Source organism: Phlebotomus argentipes, unplaced genomic scaffold (genome assembly GCF_947086385.1).
Source record: "Phlebotomus argentipes unplaced genomic scaffold, Phlebotomus argentipes genome assembly contig_5, whole genome shotgun sequence".
Lineage (NCBI taxonomy): Eukaryota > Metazoa > Arthropoda > Insecta > Diptera > Psychodidae > Phlebotomus > Phlebotomus argentipes.
In genome coordinates this window covers 6,973,658-6,988,734 of record NW_026776165.1, presented here as the reverse complement: position 1 = coordinate 6,988,734, position 15,077 = coordinate 6,973,658, and the positions used below count along the sequence as shown (strand labels likewise).

Below are 15,077 nucleotides of genomic sequence, written 5' to 3'. Positions count from 1 at the left end.
TACTAATTTCTTTTGAAAAAGTGCATTAATTAAAATGTCGAATTCACTCCAAAAAGTCCACTTTTCGTCAGACTTTTCACCGTCTGAGCTTTAATTTATCCGAGACACACTTCAGTCAGACTCTGACCTTCAAAGACTTGGCTATTATCATCGTATAAAACTATACTTTATTTGAGATTTCAGATAAAATTGATTTAGCTGCAGAGCCTCCGGGGCTCCTTGTCATCAAGAGGCTCATCAAGAGATTCACTTGTCGTGGAAGCGCAGGAGACGCGTCAGCATTGTGGTAACGCAAGGGATCTGCTTCTGCTGGTGCATCGTCTCGCAGTCTGGCGTGTTGGACTCGAAGTCCAGCGCCACGCGCTGGCAGACGAACGTGAGGAGCGTGAGCAGATCGTACTTGGTGCCGTTGGCGCTCAGTTCGGTGCACAGCGACTGGATGAACCAGGAGCCCTTCGTGGTGTTGCGCCACGAGTAGAAGCCGGGAATGGTGGAGTAGGCAATGAGGAAGTCCGCATGCGTTGGGATGCGATAACTCATGCTGGACACACTCCCAGAGTCCGTTTCTGTGCGCTGCATCAGAGTCACGCCGCCGTCCAGTCGATCTCCCTGGCAAGCCTGAATGAAGAACAGCTTGGGCTTCCCGGCCAGCTTGGGGCAGCGGTCGGCGGTGAAGAACGACCAGATGGAGTCGAGGTTGTACGGAATGTCGCGGGCGTAAATGCTGCCGAACTCGCCATGCGACAGAATCGCCACGAGGATGCAATCCGAGTCACTGTGATCCATCTTGGCCAGCTTCTCGATTTTCTCATGGATCTCCTTGAACATGAAGTCCTTGCACATTTCCACGCTAAAGTGGAGCTTCTTCAGGCAATTGCTGAGGTTCTCTGCGTCCACATTTGTGCCTGCCCTTGCCTTTAGCGTGTGATTCGTGAAGGTCTCGTGGTTGAAGATCACAGCAATTCCGCGCTTCTTGTGCTTCATGTTGTACTCAGAAGCATACCTATCCACAGGCATCCATGCGGACACATTCTTTGTGTTGTTCCTGCTGCAAGAGACAATGAAGAGGTGCTTCAGAAGGACGCCTTTTGGTCCTGTCTCGAAAGCTCAGCAAACAAAGCGCCATTGCGAGCCTCGAGAACCTTGACTTTGCAGCCCAAAATACTCACTCATTCACACCCCAGGCGTCTCCCTCGTCTCCTGGCTCTCCCACGTGGGCATTTGAGTTCACTGCGTCACGATTATTTCGGTGGTTTTCCATATTTTTCACAGAATTAGTGTTAAGAAATGATTTCTCAGAACCAAGCCACTTCTTCGCACGTCAAAACAATGGAGGGGAAGTGCGAACGCGACGCCTTTGTCCATCGCAGTGCACTCTGGTGGCAAAATTCAAGGGCAAACGCATAACTGAATTCCTACCCGACTGGAACTGCGTGTCTCAGCTAAGTAGAACACGAATAAACGCGTGGTGTGCCCAGAAAATACATGGAAACCATGAAAACGAATTTTCTTACGCAAATATAAATTCTATAGAACAATAAACAATCCAATTTTCTTCAACATGTTCACTTCGCTCAGACAATTTCATTTTTCGGCGAAATTACAGTCGGGTTTTTCTACATTTCCATGCATTCTATGTTTTTTCGCCGCGTCAGTCAAAATGTCAATTTGTGCATGAAAAGGTGTTCTCGTTGCAGAGAAAAGTGAAAAGTCTCCTGTTTTCCCGCAAAAACCGCATTGAAAAGCATTTATCTCACATGAGTGGACGATATTCTGATAGATACGATCGACGAGGTGAGGAAAAAGACGATTTGCAGAGAGTTTATTCAACATGTTTTCAATTTCATGCCAACATTCGACAGGTTTCTGTACATTTTTTTGGAGGTTTTTCTGGCATTTTTTTCTCTTTCTTCTTTTGCCTTTGATTTTAATCTCAAGATGAAAATTCTCAGAGGAAAATTACGTGTAGAGTTTAAGACACTTTTTCAAATGGACCCTCAATTTTGCCAGTTGTTCACATTATCCAGGCTCAGGCGGGAGCGGCGGCAGGCGGAGGAGCCGCTCGCGGTCGCCGGAGCGCCGCAGGTACTCGTCGGACGAGGAGGAGGACCACAGACACACTAGCGGCTACCGGAGCGAGCTGAGGCGCCAGGATGAGCGCGAAAGACGCAGGAAACGCGGTGAGTATCGCCGGAATTCTTCCCTCTGAGCACTCACTCTAATCGTGGTCTTTTCTCCGTCAGAACGCAGTCCGGAACCTGAGAACGAGTCGAAATCCGTGCTTCCACCGCCACCGCCGCGGATATCGAAGGTGTCCATGTCCTTCGGGAAGCCCGGCGCTGCGCCAAAGGCCATCCAGATGAAGCTGAACCCGACTGGGCGGTCGGAGAGCGGCAAGCTGACCGTGGCGAGCGCCTTCAACGCCGACAGCGACGACGAGGTGGAGGAGATGCCGCCCGAGTGCCGCATGAAGATGCGCAACATCGGACGCGACACGCCCACGAGCTCAGGACCAAACTCCTTTGGGAAAACCAAGCAGGGATTCTGTGACTCGAAGAAGATCTTCGAGAAGACACTGCGCGGCTCCACGAATACCGATGACGAATGAACTCAAGGCATCGGCTTGACTTTCTTCCCCATTTTCGACTCGTTTGCTCTGGAATAAATCAATGTTAGACTCAAAAAAGCGCCAGAAACGCGCATTTTCCATCAATGACGTCAATGACCTAGTAAATTGGACGAATTGCAGCATTTTTGCTTCCAGAATTGTTGTTGAATGAATTCACATGGAATTGAAAAAACATTTTCGTGTTCTTTTACTTTTATATCCTATTTTGGAGATTTTAATCAATTCGAAGCATTCTTCTTCCTGTTCAGCGCCTTTGGCTTCAGTAAGTAAAGTTTTCTTTTAATATAAACATCCAAAATTTATTCAACTATTGTATAAATAGTAAAAGCAAGCTATAATTGTACATTTGTCCTTGTTCACCTGTATTTGAATACATGATCGACGTATGAGAGTTTATCTAAGAACTTAATGCGATTCATTCATATTTTCATCATGAACAAGAATGCATAAAAAAATATATTACTTGAGAATTCATTCTCCACGCAAGTCGCAAAAAATTTGTGAACTGAACATCGTCAATAAACTGGGATAATCTCGATGGTAATGAAGAAATGTGGGTGTTTCTTGACAACACACCAAACTTCCTGGTCGAATTTGAATACTGTCGAGAATAGACTTCTTAAAATCGAGATACTAGGATTTAAAATGAGGTAAACTTTCTCCTTAATCATATAAGAGCACCAATGGCACCAATATTCTTGGAAATGATCCGCATTCAACTGCTCTTTGGCAGGTTAGGCGGCTTTTCCGGACACTTGTAAAGAGCTTCATTCTGCATAACTGCATCATAAGAGGGTGGACTCATGTCACTTGGTGAAGATGGAGATTCAGGAGGTGCAGTTGGATTGCCTGCCGGAATAGATCTGGGATTCTGAACGTCTCGGGAAATATTTGCTGCTCCACGCACATCAGCAGTGAAACCAATATGATGACCTTGACTCATAGCAGGCTGTCGCGGATTCCCAGCGCCAGGCTCACTGAGAGGGATGTGTTGGGAAGATGTGACAACGAGATTGGCTGCAGAACAAAGTGATGTCATAAGCATGGGAGATTCTAGGGACATAAAAAATACAAGACGCACAATGATGAATGGGCACTTCAGAATCCTCTGAAGAGCAGCAACAATGTTTGCACACAAAGAAGACTAAAAGAGAGATGACAAAAATTCCAAACACCGTAAAAACTGTACTTGGATCCATTTTGCCATTTCTTTAGCAAAATATTCCTTATTAATATAATTAAAATGAGTATTTATTCATGCTTCACAGAACGCCACAAAAGGCCACAAACTTTCTGACAAGACGTCAAGTGTGAGGTTATGTTGTGTCACGGTACTAAATTCTCTGCACTAAAAATGTAGTGCGATTGTGAAATTCAAATCAGAGTGCAGCGAGGCCGGCATTTTCCGACTTTGTGCTTGAAAATAGCGTGAAAAACCCCAAAGATGGGTAACAAGAACAAGTACAGTGTCTTGAGGAGAAGCCAGAGGAACTCCCGGTGAGTGAAAATGCTGAAAAACCCCATGGAGACGGAATGTTCTATTTCGATACACACAAAGAATATTTTCTCTGCATGTTTCCACGCATTTCTTCGATTCAGTGGTAAAATTGGGAGGAATATTCAATAAAAATCCTCAAAGAGGTTTTTATTTGCCTCCTCATTAGATATTTCTGGGTGAAATTTTGTTATTTTTTGGCTATGTAAATAAAAGCTACACTCTGAAAAATCAACAATTACACTCTCAAAGAACTGAACCACTTTTCAAGGACTTCCGGAAAAGCATGAATATTTTATGGAAGATTGTTATATTGACCTTTTGCGTGATTTATTCACTCATAGTATTTTTTTTGGTGGATAAAATATGGAATCTTCTGAGAATTTGTGGAGGCATGTGAAAATTCAATGAAAGAATTGGAATAAGCAAAAAATGTTCTCGAAGTCAAGGTCGAATTTGTAGGGGAAGAACACCTCTTATGGGGACAATTTTAAAATTATTTACTGTTTTTAGGCTCTGATTTTAAGTTCTGATTAAGACGAGATTTACAATACAAGATGTGATTAAGCGTTATTTGCATTTATTTTTGTTTTATCCACGAAAATATTGATTTTTTTTCTCTCAAGTTTATGTTTTATTTGCTCTTACAATTGTGATATGCCAGAGAAATAGCGTTTTTTTTCACTTCTATTAGAGTACCCTGCTCTCCCCTATGCAAATAAGAGCCCATCCTTTGCATAGTAAAATACTCAGTGAAGTAAAATTGAACTGTGGCGCCGGCATGTGACATTAATTAGTAGTTTGATCATTCTGATTCTAATTCATGGTTGATTGGTCACATTTGGACGCTTTTCATTGAAAGCAATGAAAGAGCGCATTCACGCGATCTTCCTTTTGAAGAAAAACTCCAGCGCGCACTGTGAGCGCCAGAAAGTGTGCAAAATGGCAAAAAGGCGGGAACGTTGCTGCCAACTTCGCGCCAAAAGAGCCGATAAGAAATTGTTTGAATAGCACAACGACCTCCTTTCACTCGCTCTTTCGCGCTTCCTGAGCGCAGTTCTTGGCTGTGGTTCTGGTGAAATCGAAGTGGAGAAAGAGTTTTCCCACTGAAATACAACTAGAGAGTCCTTTCACTTTCGCTGTAGTGTGTTTAGTGCGTTTAGTGTGGGGCTAAAAATAGCCTGAATTCGTGAGTATGCGTAGAGACGCCGAGCTGTGGGGCGCCGTGGGAAGCGTCCACAAGACACTACAGTTCTGCGTGAGGCATTATCGACGTGGCCTTCCCGAAATTGTTAGATTAACAAGCGATAGACACAGATATGGGGAGAATTCGCTATGTTTATCGCTGGCGGTTCGAGGAAAAAAGACGAATAGTCGCGCAAGAGCAGTGAAAGTAAACAGACGCTTTTCGCATGCCGCTCTCGATTGCTCAGGAAAATTGATAATTCTTGTGAAATAGCGTGTGAAGTTTAGTTGGTTTTTCCAATTCCTTTTTCTCCCCTTCGTATTTTTCCCTCTTGATTCTCCATCAATCCTGAGGGCGCGAAAGGATGAAGAAGAACTATAATCTGAATAACATTCCGGAGAGTGAAAGTGATCGCAAGGATGAGGAGAAGGACGGAAAGACACTCAACGGAACGTAATAAATCATTCATACTTTTCTCCTTTTTTTCCTTCCTTCTCAATAGTAGAAAGGGAAAAATTAGGGTAATGAGTTTGTTTACGCGTGGGACCTTGATTAATCGATATGAGTGTCAATAAAACATGCGTATAAGACGGTTAATTCGGGAAGGAATGCGTGGTGAAAAAAGGAATTTCATCATGAATATCCAATTTTCTGTCGCTCATCGCAATCGTCACACCATTTTCGAGATTACATTTATGACTTACCTTACTGTTATCGGCGTGAGTGTGACTTTTTGCGCGGTATGATTGATAACAAGCATCATATTGATCTGATAAAAGCATTCATGCGCCACGGAGCATAAAACCCACTTGAGGACAGACACTCTTCCGTGTCTCGCCAAAAGCACATGGCAGCAGAATTTCGCAATTTGAATCAATGAATTGCCTGGCGAAATGCCCAAAAGACAAGACTATCTTGCTTTCCTCCGCTGACCTTTAGTCGTGGCTTATTCATTTTTAACAGCTGATAAAATGCGTGGAATTTCCAAATGATGACTTGTAGCAATGCCAAGTGACGAATGCGCCGGAGATTTTTCCCTAAATAAGGCGGGACTTCAGAAGGGGCGGAGCCAAAGAAGCTGACTAAATTTCCTCTTCTTTCTGCAGGACTTTTGTCGCCGGCGAGAAGGCAATCGATCAGCAGGTCGAGGAAGAGAAACCAGACGATGTGAAGCCCCTGAACTTCTTCTCCCTGGTAAATCTCTCTCTCGCAGTTCTCCGCTCGAGAGCTTCCTGATCCGCCTGATTTCCTTTGCAGTATCGCTACTCATCCGGCAAGGATCGCCTGCTGATATGCATCGGATTGCTGGCCGCCACGGCTTGTGGCCTCTGCACTCCCGCCAATACTCTCATCTTCGGACGCCTGATCAATGCCATGCTGGGCAAGGCGGGCAACGCCACGGACGCCCTGCAGCCCGAGGCCATGGAAACAGATCCCATGGAGCAGATGACGCAGTGGTTCCTCGACGAGATCCAGTTCTTCGCCATCTTCAACACCATCATCGGCGTGGTGATGCTGGTGGGCAGCTACGTCTCCACCACGGCCTTCAACTATGCCGCGCACAATCAGATCTTCACGATCCGCGGCCGCTTCGTGAAGTCTGTACTGAGCCAAGAGATTGGCTGGTATGATCTCAACAAGAGCGGCGAGTTTGCCAGCAGAATCAACGAGGATCTAACGAAGCTGGAGGAGGGATTGGGCGAGAAAGTGGTGATGTTCGCCATGTTCATGGTGGCGTGCGTTGCCTCAATCATCGTGGCCTTTGTGTACGGATGGCTACTGGCGCTGGTGTGCCTAGCCAGCTTGCCCGTGACGATGATCTCAGTGGGAATCGTGGGCGTTCTCACGTCCAGGCTGTCGAAGAAGGAGGTGGAGTCTTACGCGAAGGCCGGCGGCATTGCTGAGGAGGTTTTCGGTGCAATTAGAACTGTTGTGGCCTTTGGTGGACAAGAGCTGGAGGCTGAGCGCTACCAATCTCGCCTGCACAATGCCCGATCCATCAATATCAAGAAGAACTTCTTCATGGGCTTGGGATTCGGGCTGCTGTGGTTCTTCATCTACGCCTCGTACGCGCTGGCCTTCTGGTATGGCGTAGGCCTGATTCTGCAGTACAACCATCTGCCGCCAGATGAGCAGGTGTACGATGCCGGCGTGATGTTCATTGTGTTCTTCTCCGTGATGATGGCCGGGATGAATCTGGGCATGTCGTCGCCCTACATTGAGTCCTTCACACTGGCCATGGGCACTGGAGCGAAGGTGTACAGTATTATCGACAGGGAGTCCCTGATCAATGCTTGGGCGAGCATCGGTGAGCGCCCGAATAAGGTGGAGGGAAACCTCAGCTTCCAAGACGTCCACTTTAACTACCCGAATCGCAAGACTGTCAAAGTGCTGAAGGGGATCAACATCTCCATCAAGCGAGGCGAGACTGTGGCCTTAGTGGGACCTTCTGGATGCGGAAAGTCCACGACAATTCAGCTGATCCAGCGCTTCTACGATCCGCTGGAGGGCAGCGTTCGGCTGGACGGCAGAGACATCAAGGATCTCGATGTGGCGTGGCTGAGATCGCAGATTGGTGTGGTCGGTCAGGAGCCTGTGCTCTTCGGTACAACAATCTATGAGAACATACGGTATGGATTGGAGAGCGCGACGAAGGAGCAAATCGAGGCGGCTGCCAAGGCGGCGAATGCTCACAACTTTATCAAATCCCTGCCCGAAGGCTATCACACGCTTGTGGGCGAGCGCGGGGCGCAGATGTCTGGCGGGCAGAAGCAGAGGATCGCCATTGCCAGGGCACTGGTGAGGAATCCGGACATTCTCCTCCTGGACGAGGCCACTTCGGCGCTGGACACGCAGAGCGAGGCGAAGGTGCAGGCGGCGCTGGAGAATGCCAGCAAAGGCAGGACGACAATCATTGTGGCTCACAGGCTCTCGACGATCCGTCACGCGGACAGGATTTATGTGTTCAAGGACGGACAGATTGTGGAGACGGGTACGCATAGGGAGCTGATGGACAAGAATGGGGAGTACTTCGCCCTGGTGACCGCTCAGACGGGCGACGCAGAGCGCGACGGGAAGCTGGTGAAGAAGAACATCGCGATGGACAGCGTGGATGACGACGAGGAGATCATCGACATGCAGACCGATGACTCCGATCTGGACGACTTGGCGCACAGCATCTCCATGTGGAAGGTGATGCGGTGGAATCGGAGAGAGTGGCCGTACATCCTCGTGGGCTCCATTTCTAGCGTCATCATGGGCGCCGCCATGCCGCTGTTCGCGCTGATCTTCGGCGAAGTGGTGGGCGCTCTGGCGTCTGATGATAATGACCAGGTGCGCGCCGACGCCAACAGATTCAGTCTGTACTTCGTCATCGTGGGCATCGTCGTGGGCCTGGCCACGTTCCTGCAGATCTACACGTACGGCGTGGCCGGAGAATACTTGACGGAGAGGGTGAGAGATTGGTCGTTCAGGTCGATGCTGCGACAGGAGATCGCCTGGTTCGATAACAAGTCCAATGGCGTGGGCGCACTCTGCTCGAAGCTCAGCTCGGACGCTACCGCCGTCCAGGGGGCGACTGGCCAGAGGATAGGCACTGTGCTGTCCTCCGTCAGCACCCTCCTGATCGCCATCGGCATCGCCATGTTCTACGAATGGCGCCTGGGACTCGTGGCGCTGGCCTTCGCGCCACTCCTCGTCATCGGCAGCTATCTGGAGATGAAGTTCATGGAGCAGGAGAACATGGGCAACGCCAAGGCGCTGCAGAAGTCCACGAAGCTCGCCGTGGAGGTCGTGTCCAACATCCGAACAGTCGTGTCGCTGGGCAGGGAGAGCATGTTCCACAAGAAGTACGTGGAACTGCTGGAGCCGGCGGCCAGGCAGTCGAAGAGGAACACCCACATCAGAGGCACCGTTTACGGCCTCTCGCGCTCGGTGATGTTCTTCGCCTTCGCCGCGTGCATGTACTACGGAGGACAGCTGATGGTGCAGGGCATCACGGATCTGACCAGCGTCTTTGTGTGAGTATTTTTATCGGCAAGAAATACCAGACATCAGCACTCGACCACGAGAGCCTAATCTCATGTCCGCACAATGGCAAGGCGTGGGGTTTTCGCGTGAAGCTAGGATTACAGATCTCTCAAGTTTGTTAACCCTCTTCAGGTCCTAGAGAGGAATCGTGGGTGTCGTTACAGAGGCTTTTGCTAGACACTGATTCTTCATTAGCTTCCAGGATAAGAAATTCCTGTTCAAACACTTTTCTTGAAGAATCTCCGAAGAGGATCAACGGATTTTTAATTCGCTTAGTATGATTTAGGGAATTGCAATTAATCCATAAATTCCGTCACCAGCAAATCGCGTAATTATCCACTTTTATTGGGGTCTCAATATTCGCGGGCATTTTCTCGACTTCCCGATGTCAAGGTAGAGCAATTTGAGAAGTTTCTTATCGCGCAATGATTCCGTCACCGAATACTTCTCTTATCAGTCTCTTTTTTTCTGCCCTGAGTCAGCAATTGAGGAAGCGTGTGTTCTCATGCTCCCACATCTGATCTTTTCAGGGTCACTCAGGCTCTCATCATGGGCACGATGTCCATCGCTGGCGCCTTTGCGTATGCGCCCAACTTCCAGAAGGGCATCATTGCGGCCGGCAAAGTGGACGCGCTGATGAACAGGGTGCCGCTGATCAGGGACAATCACGAGGTGACGAAGAAGGAGTGGAAGGCTTATGGCAACATCACGTTCTTCGAGACGGAGTTCTTCTACCCATCGCGGCCGTCCAGTCAGGTGCTGAAGGGCCTCAATCTCGGCGGGCTGCAGGGACAGACGGTGGCTCTCGTGGGGCCGTCGGGGTGCGGCAAGTCCACGTGCATTCAGCTGCTGGAGAGATTCTACGACACCACAGCAGGATATGTGGCCATTGACGAGACTCGCGTGACTGACGTGAGCCAGAAGAATCTGCGCGCTCAGCTGGGCATCGTGTCGCAGGAGCCGTCGCTCTTCGATCGCACCATCGCCGAGAACATCGCATATGGCGACAACACGCGCCAAGTGTCGCAGAATGATATTATCGAGGCGGCCAAGCAGGCCAACATCCACAACTTCATCTCATCCCTGCCGCTGGGCTACGAGACGCGCCTGGGCGACAAGGGCACGCAGCTGTCGGGCGGACAGAAGCAGCGCGTGGCCATTGCCAGGGCGCTCATCCGCAATCCGCGCATCTTGCTGCTGGACGAGGCCACATCGGCGCTGGACATGGAGAGCGAGAAGATCGTGCAGGAGGCGCTGGACAAGGCGCGCGAGGGACGCACGTGCGTGACCATTGCCCATCGCCTCACCACCATCATCGACGCGGACGTGATCTTCGTGATAAACGCTGGCAAGGTGGTGGAGCAGGGCACGCACAAGGAGCTGCTAGCCAAGGAGGGCATGTACTATGATTTGTACACGCTCCAGGCCGCCCCCAACTAAGCGCACTCCTTTGCCTGCCTCCCTGACGATTGAACTTCAACTTTAGGCCCTAAGAACATTGTCGTTAAGTTTATGAAAGAAAAACACATTAGCTTGCAGCAGAAGTGAATTTATTTACACGCTAGTATTCTTGTCGTTGCTCTAAAATTATTATTCTTGTGTATTCCATTTACCGTCTAAGGGATAAATAAAGATGAATTATGGCGATGGTCACAATCACAAGTGCTGCATTAATTGTGAGAAACTCGTGACGTAGTAGGTCGATCTGCTGCGCACCTCTTCTCGCACCACATTGCCGCCGTAGCCTGGAAGACAAGAGGAATTGACCAGAGGTCAGAGATGGTATTCAATTTGGGGAGGGTTTAGCGGACTAACCAATGAAGTAATTGGCGGGTGGAGAAGCCTCGAGATCAGTTGCTCCATCTCCGATCATCGTGATGATTTCGTTCTGTCCAGTTCTCGCCTTGATCTTATTGATTGCCTCAGCCTTGCCGCCGGATCTCGACGTAGGCTGCGTGGTGTCAAATCCAGCATAATCTCCTGTCGAGAGTAAGCAAACGCGATTAGACACACTGAATAAACAGCGAAATATCCTTGAGATCGAGATGTAAAAGCGTCTCGAGTGATCAGAAATCGTTAAAATATGAAATTCAATCCTTAATATCAAGGGTTTTAGAGCATCTAGAGCCTAAAGTGTGGCTGAAACTGACCCTTGAACGTGAAGAACAGCTTATTGGCGTAGATATTCTCCGGTGGGATGCCCAGCTGCTCAGCCACGGGTTCAATCAGGCAGTCAAAGCCGCCGGACACGAGGAACACCTCGACGTTCCTCTCCTTCAGCTGCTTCACGAACTCCCTGAGGCCGCTGGAGAGCGTGCTGGGATGTGTCTTGAGGAACTCCCAGATCTCTTCTTGGCTGGGATTGATGATCTCAAGGCGCTTCCTGAGCGCCTCCTGGAACGTCATCGATCCCTGCATGGCTTCACGCGTGAGGCGCGACACTTCGGCACGCTTGCCGCAGAACGCCGCCAGCTCGTCGATTCCCTCCTCGCGGATCACCGTGCTGTCCACGTCGAAGCACACGACGTTCGTGCGCCGGATGATGGCGGCCGCCTCGGCAACCTTCTTCTCCTTCTCGCCGGAGAAGCCGTTTGTCATTGTGGCCAGTGTGGTGGATGTTGACGCATCTGAGCTGGAATTGACGCCGCGCGGACGAATTGACGGGCTCTCGGCTGACGAAATCGCTATCAGATTTACCAGGGAGTTCACGAGTCTGGAAAACATGCGAATTCTATCAATTTATTGATGACGGGGTAAATATGTCTTGTTTTTCCATCGTTGCACTTTTCACAGTCAATGGAAAAGTTCTTGAGCACTTTTTTGCGCCACACCAGAGAAAAGGTAATTGACCAGTGAATAGGGATCATTGAAATTCCAGCACAAAATCTTGAACTTACGTGCAATAATTCACAAACTGCATTGATATTCTAAAGTGTCTTCTTGTAAATAATAGCGTGAAATCAAGGCAAAGAGGAGTTTTATTAGTGATAAAACTATCTGTTTGTGGTCTGTGTAAAACTTTATTCGTTATAAACTAGCTTATTTTTCTCTCGATTAAGTCTAGAATCAATATTTGTTTGAGCTTTAAAAATTTCCTCCGAATTTCTTTTCTCACAACCAATTTATTCACCTTTGATTTTGATGCATATTTCTCAAATTGAACCTGTCCAAATTGCACTGTTCAAATTTGTCCTTTCCTCCCCTAATTTAAATTGATTAAATCCACAATCTGCCAAGTCTTTTCAGCTGCGAGATTATCTTCTTGAGAGTGCGATTCCAAACAGAAAAAAAATGCCAGACATTGAAAATCTCAATTGAAAATGAGATCACACAGCAAAGTTGTGAACAACAACCGGCGATTTCCGCTTGCCTACAGAGAAGACACCCCAAACATTTCTTCCTCACTTTTCCAGAAAGAGCGCAATCAACAGAGTATTATTGTGAAGGAGATTCTCGAAAATGTGCCAGATAAACTAATTTCTCCTTCATTAGCTTTTCCGATTGAGTCGCTGATGCACTTGATTAGTTGTTGTGGACTTTCAATTGAGGGGCTCGACACAAAGTGAAGGACGACAAACAAGAGTTGTGGTGTGCATTTTGTTGTTGCCAAGCCACTGATGCACTTGTCTCGCGGGTCGTATGATCACTCCTCGAGCCATGAGACAAACAAGCGCTGTTTTGCTGGGGTTCTAACTCACCGACTCATTGTGGCTTCTTTGCTGGGAATTAAACGGCTTAAACTTGACTTCAGCTGCCTTATCTGCACTTGCTTGAGAATCCTTTGTTAAACAGATTGGAGGAGCGCACTTGTCTGGACACACTTCTGGACGCTATGGAACTCGACTGGGGACTGGTTGATCTGGCACAGCAGCTCGTATGTTTTGTACGGCCTGGCGACCACATAAGGCGTGTGTGCACGCCATACAAAGCCAGCCACTCGACAAGTGTACATAAGAAGGTCTCAACGCGATGCAAATCGCTGTCCAAGTACAATCACCAATTGATGCTTTCCTAGCGACAGAACCAAACAGACAATCCAGCTGATTTTGCTGTAAACACATCTAAGCAATTTCGTCATGTTAACTCATCCATGGATGCACGTGCACATCTTCGCCTCTGCTTTCCAATTCCCTCCCGAATAATCACACACAACACACAATTGTGCAACGCACAATCGCGCCAAGAGAGCATCAAAAAGCCACAGCGCGACAATCCAGCCATTCCTTTCGGGTTTGAGCCAGTTTCAGGCCACAGAAAGTCATACTTCCTTATCGGAAGATGCCCACAATTTTCGGGCTACACACAATAAGACAACCATCATCGCGCGCACAGTGAATAACCCAAATATTTTGATTTTTTACCCACAATTCTCCGCACTTCGGACACGCACACACAGCCGGAAGCGCGACACCACACAATTGTGCACCACATAGGAAACATCAGCATGAAAAAATATTTACGTATATAGAACGACTGAGATACAGCTCAGTCGCCAAGTACATAATCGCGCATGATAAGTGTCTGTCCATCGAGAGAACACTTGAAAATTCCGTGCATCTCTCAGTTTCACATGCAAGTGCAAAAGCTCTCCTTTTCCCGTCTCTTATGCAGCTTTTTTACTTCACGGGGCACAAAATTCACCATGACGAGAGCGGCTTTTTGTCAATATTATTGCCCGAGAAAACATATCTTTGTTGACTCGATACTGAGAATCCGGAGCACAGAATCATAGAAAGTGTGGAAAAGTTTAACGTAATCTAATTTTCCTCGAAATAAACACGTATTTTGCATATTCATTTGAAATTTCACATCGCAATTGCTTAATCAAGCGAATAAACATCCTCTGCACACTCATTATTTGAAACTTCCGATGAAGTATATTAACAAACTTTTAAGATAAAAGAATCTCTTATAATAAAATAAGTTATCTTATTGTTATCATTAACACATTTAGCAAACAAAACAGAAGCACAACGATGAAAAATCAGCTTTTAAAAGCCTTTGATTGAACACAGGAAATGCATTATATCTCATTTGAATATGAATTATTCGTATTTTTTTGTATCGTGTATTCTTAAATACCATTAAAATAAACGTTACGATGTTATTCTAAGCTTAAATTTGCTGTAAACTTTGTAAAAAGATTACACCAAATATTTCTTTTTGATTTAACTGACAGAATTTACTTTAAAAATCTCTTATATTCATTTTTATATTTCTTTTTATTGTTCCAAGTTAGTATTTAAATCGAATAATATTTCGCGCTTTATTTTTAGAATTGTTGAATATTCTTGAATGATTCTAAAGACTAACAATTGAAATAATATCTTCCATCTAAGCGTTAACTCACGCAGATTTTTCTCTCAGTGCATTGAAAAAAGTGAGAGTATTATAATAAATGGAGTTTTTGTCCAAGGTTGTATCTAATATTAACATTGAAAAAACCATCTGTTGAATATTTTCACGTGGTTTGAAAATTTAGAAATTCACGTGATTTCAGGCAATAAAGGACATTTTCCACCTGAAATTCTCACCTGTAGCTCCACAAATCCTGCGGATTTCCTCTCTGTGCAATCTGCTAAAAACCTCTTGTCCTTGTCCACATAAATAATCCTCTGCTTATTCACAATTCAACACCCATATTGCACTTTGATGCATTGTTATTCCTCGGGAGTATAATAATTATTTTATCAGTCGCTCGCACGCTCACCTGTTCAGCTGTCACTTCCCCTCCTTTT

At 46.9% G+C, this 15,077-nt stretch overlaps 5 protein-coding genes across 9 annotated transcripts; 2 read left to right on the top strand and 3 right to left on the bottom strand.

Annotated features, from left to right (window-relative positions):
* Window positions 1-144: 144 nt before the first annotated feature.
* LOC132265533 (caspase-like) lies at window positions 145-1,332 on the bottom strand. 2 transcript variants are annotated; one of them, XM_059766234.1, is made up of 2 exons: window positions 1,170-1,332; window positions 145-1,048 (listed from the first exon to the last, which is right to left on the bottom strand). In XM_059766234.1, exons 1-2 carry the CDS (start codon window positions 1,259-1,261, stop codon window positions 247-249), a joined length of 894 nt encoding a protein of 297 aa, XP_059622217.1. In that variant the 5' UTR covers window positions 1,262-1,332; the 3' UTR covers window positions 145-246. The 2 variants fall into 2 exon arrangements, with proteins under 2 accessions (XP_059622217.1, XP_059622218.1); XM_059766235.1 differs by having other exon boundaries at window positions 145-1,045.
* Window positions 1,333-1,656: 324 nt separating this feature from the next.
* Window positions 1,657-2,739, top strand: LOC132266179 (PEST proteolytic signal-containing nuclear protein-like). 2 transcript variants are annotated; one of them, XM_059767031.1, is made up of 3 exons: window positions 1,657-1,794; window positions 2,028-2,180; window positions 2,244-2,739. In XM_059767031.1, the coding sequence occupies exons 1-3, from the start codon at window positions 1,758-1,760 to the stop codon at window positions 2,606-2,608; spliced, it is 555 nt and encodes a 184-aa protein (XP_059623014.1). In that variant the 5' UTR covers window positions 1,657-1,757; the 3' UTR covers window positions 2,609-2,739. The 2 variants fall into 2 exon arrangements, with proteins under 2 accessions (XP_059623014.1, XP_059623015.1); XM_059767032.1 differs by having other exon boundaries at window positions 1,755-1,862; window positions 2,011-2,180.
* Window positions 2,740-2,826: 87 nt separating this feature from the next.
* On the bottom strand, window positions 2,827-3,935 carry LOC132255386 (uncharacterized). The gene is made up of 2 exons (XM_059751391.1): window positions 3,711-3,935; window positions 2,827-3,646 (listed from the first exon to the last, which is right to left on the bottom strand). Exons 1-2 carry the CDS (start codon window positions 3,826-3,828, stop codon window positions 3,345-3,347), a joined length of 420 nt encoding a protein of 139 aa, XP_059607374.1. The 5' UTR covers window positions 3,829-3,935; the 3' UTR covers window positions 2,827-3,344.
* Window positions 3,936-4,036: 101 nt separating this feature from the next.
* LOC132256474 (ATP-dependent translocase ABCB1) lies at window positions 4,037-10,995 on the top strand. 2 transcript variants are annotated; one of them, XM_059752907.1, is made up of 4 exons: window positions 4,037-4,126; window positions 6,417-6,504; window positions 6,568-9,329; window positions 9,870-10,995. In XM_059752907.1, exons 1-4 carry the CDS (start codon window positions 4,074-4,076, stop codon window positions 10,777-10,779), a joined length of 3,813 nt encoding a protein of 1,270 aa, XP_059608890.1. In that variant the 5' UTR covers window positions 4,037-4,073; the 3' UTR covers window positions 10,780-10,995. The 2 variants fall into 2 exon arrangements, with proteins under 2 accessions (XP_059608890.1, XP_059608889.1); XM_059752906.1 differs by lacking the exon at window positions 4,037-4,126 and adding an exon at window positions 5,515-5,763.
* Window positions 10,802-15,073, bottom strand: LOC132256477 (phosphoserine phosphatase). Of its 2 annotated transcripts, none has more exons than XM_059752912.1 (4): window positions 13,038-13,214; window positions 11,490-12,052; window positions 11,155-11,319; window positions 10,802-11,084 (listed from the first exon to the last, which is right to left on the bottom strand). In XM_059752912.1, exons 1-4 carry the CDS (start codon window positions 13,043-13,045, stop codon window positions 10,996-10,998), a joined length of 825 nt encoding a protein of 274 aa, XP_059608895.1. In that variant the 5' UTR covers window positions 13,046-13,214; the 3' UTR covers window positions 10,802-10,995. The 2 variants fall into 2 exon arrangements, with proteins under 2 accessions (XP_059608895.1, XP_059608896.1); XM_059752913.1 differs by lacking the exon at window positions 13,038-13,214 and adding an exon at window positions 14,874-15,073 and having other exon boundaries at window positions 10,804-11,084.
* Between the last annotated feature and the right edge of the window lie 4 nt (window positions 15,074-15,077).

What these genes read in the sequence shown, in the direction of transcription:
- LOC132256477 (XM_059752912.1), bottom strand. An exon ending in GCTGTTCTTCACGTTCAAGG is followed by an intron (nt 11,320 to 11,489) that starts GTCAGTTTCAGC and finishes TACTCTCGACAG; the next exon opens with GAGATTATGCTGGATTTGAC. An exon ending in ACCCGCCAATTACTTCATTG is followed by an intron (nt 11,085 to 11,154) that starts GTTAGTCCGCTA and finishes CTTGTCTTCCAG; the next exon opens with GCTACGGCGGCAATGTGGTG.
- LOC132255386 (XM_059751391.1), bottom strand. Translation starts at nt 3,828, where the DNA reads ATGGATCCAAGTACAGTTTTTACGGTGTTTGGAATTTTTGTCATCTCT. An exon ending in TGAAGTGCCCATTCATCATT is followed by an intron (nt 3,647 to 3,710) that starts GTGCGTCTTGTA and finishes TTTGTTCTGCAG; the next exon opens with CCAATCTCGTTGTCACATCT.
- LOC132266179 (XM_059767031.1), top strand. Translation starts at nt 1,758, where the DNA reads ATGAGTGGACGATATTCTGATAGATACGATCGACGAG. An exon ending in TGATAGATACGATCGACGAG is followed by an intron (nt 1,795 to 2,027) that starts GTGAGGAAAAAG and finishes CACATTATCCAG; the next exon opens with GCTCAGGCGGGAGCGGCGGC. An exon ending in CGAAAGACGCAGGAAACGCG is followed by an intron (nt 2,181 to 2,243) that starts GTGAGTATCGCC and finishes TTTCTCCGTCAG; the next exon opens with AACGCAGTCCGGAACCTGAG.
- LOC132256474 (XM_059752906.1), top strand. Translation starts at nt 5,675, where the DNA reads ATGAAGAAGAACTATAATCTGAATAACATTCCGGAGAGTGAAAGTGAT. An exon ending in CCCTGAACTTCTTCTCCCTG is followed by an intron (nt 6,505 to 6,567) that starts GTAAATCTCTCT and finishes TTTCCTTTGCAG; the next exon opens with TATCGCTACTCATCCGGCAA. An exon ending in GATCTGACCAGCGTCTTTGT is followed by an intron (nt 9,330 to 9,869) that starts GTGAGTATTTTT and finishes TGATCTTTTCAG; the next exon opens with GGTCACTCAGGCTCTCATCA.
- LOC132265533 (XM_059766234.1), bottom strand. Translation starts at nt 1,261, where the DNA reads ATGGAAAACCACCGAAATAATCGTGACGCAGTGAACTCAAATGCCCAC. An exon ending in GACGCCTGGGGTGTGAATGA is followed by an intron (nt 1,049 to 1,169) that starts GTGAGTATTTTG and finishes TGTCTCTTGCAG; the next exon opens with CAGGAACAACACAAAGAATG.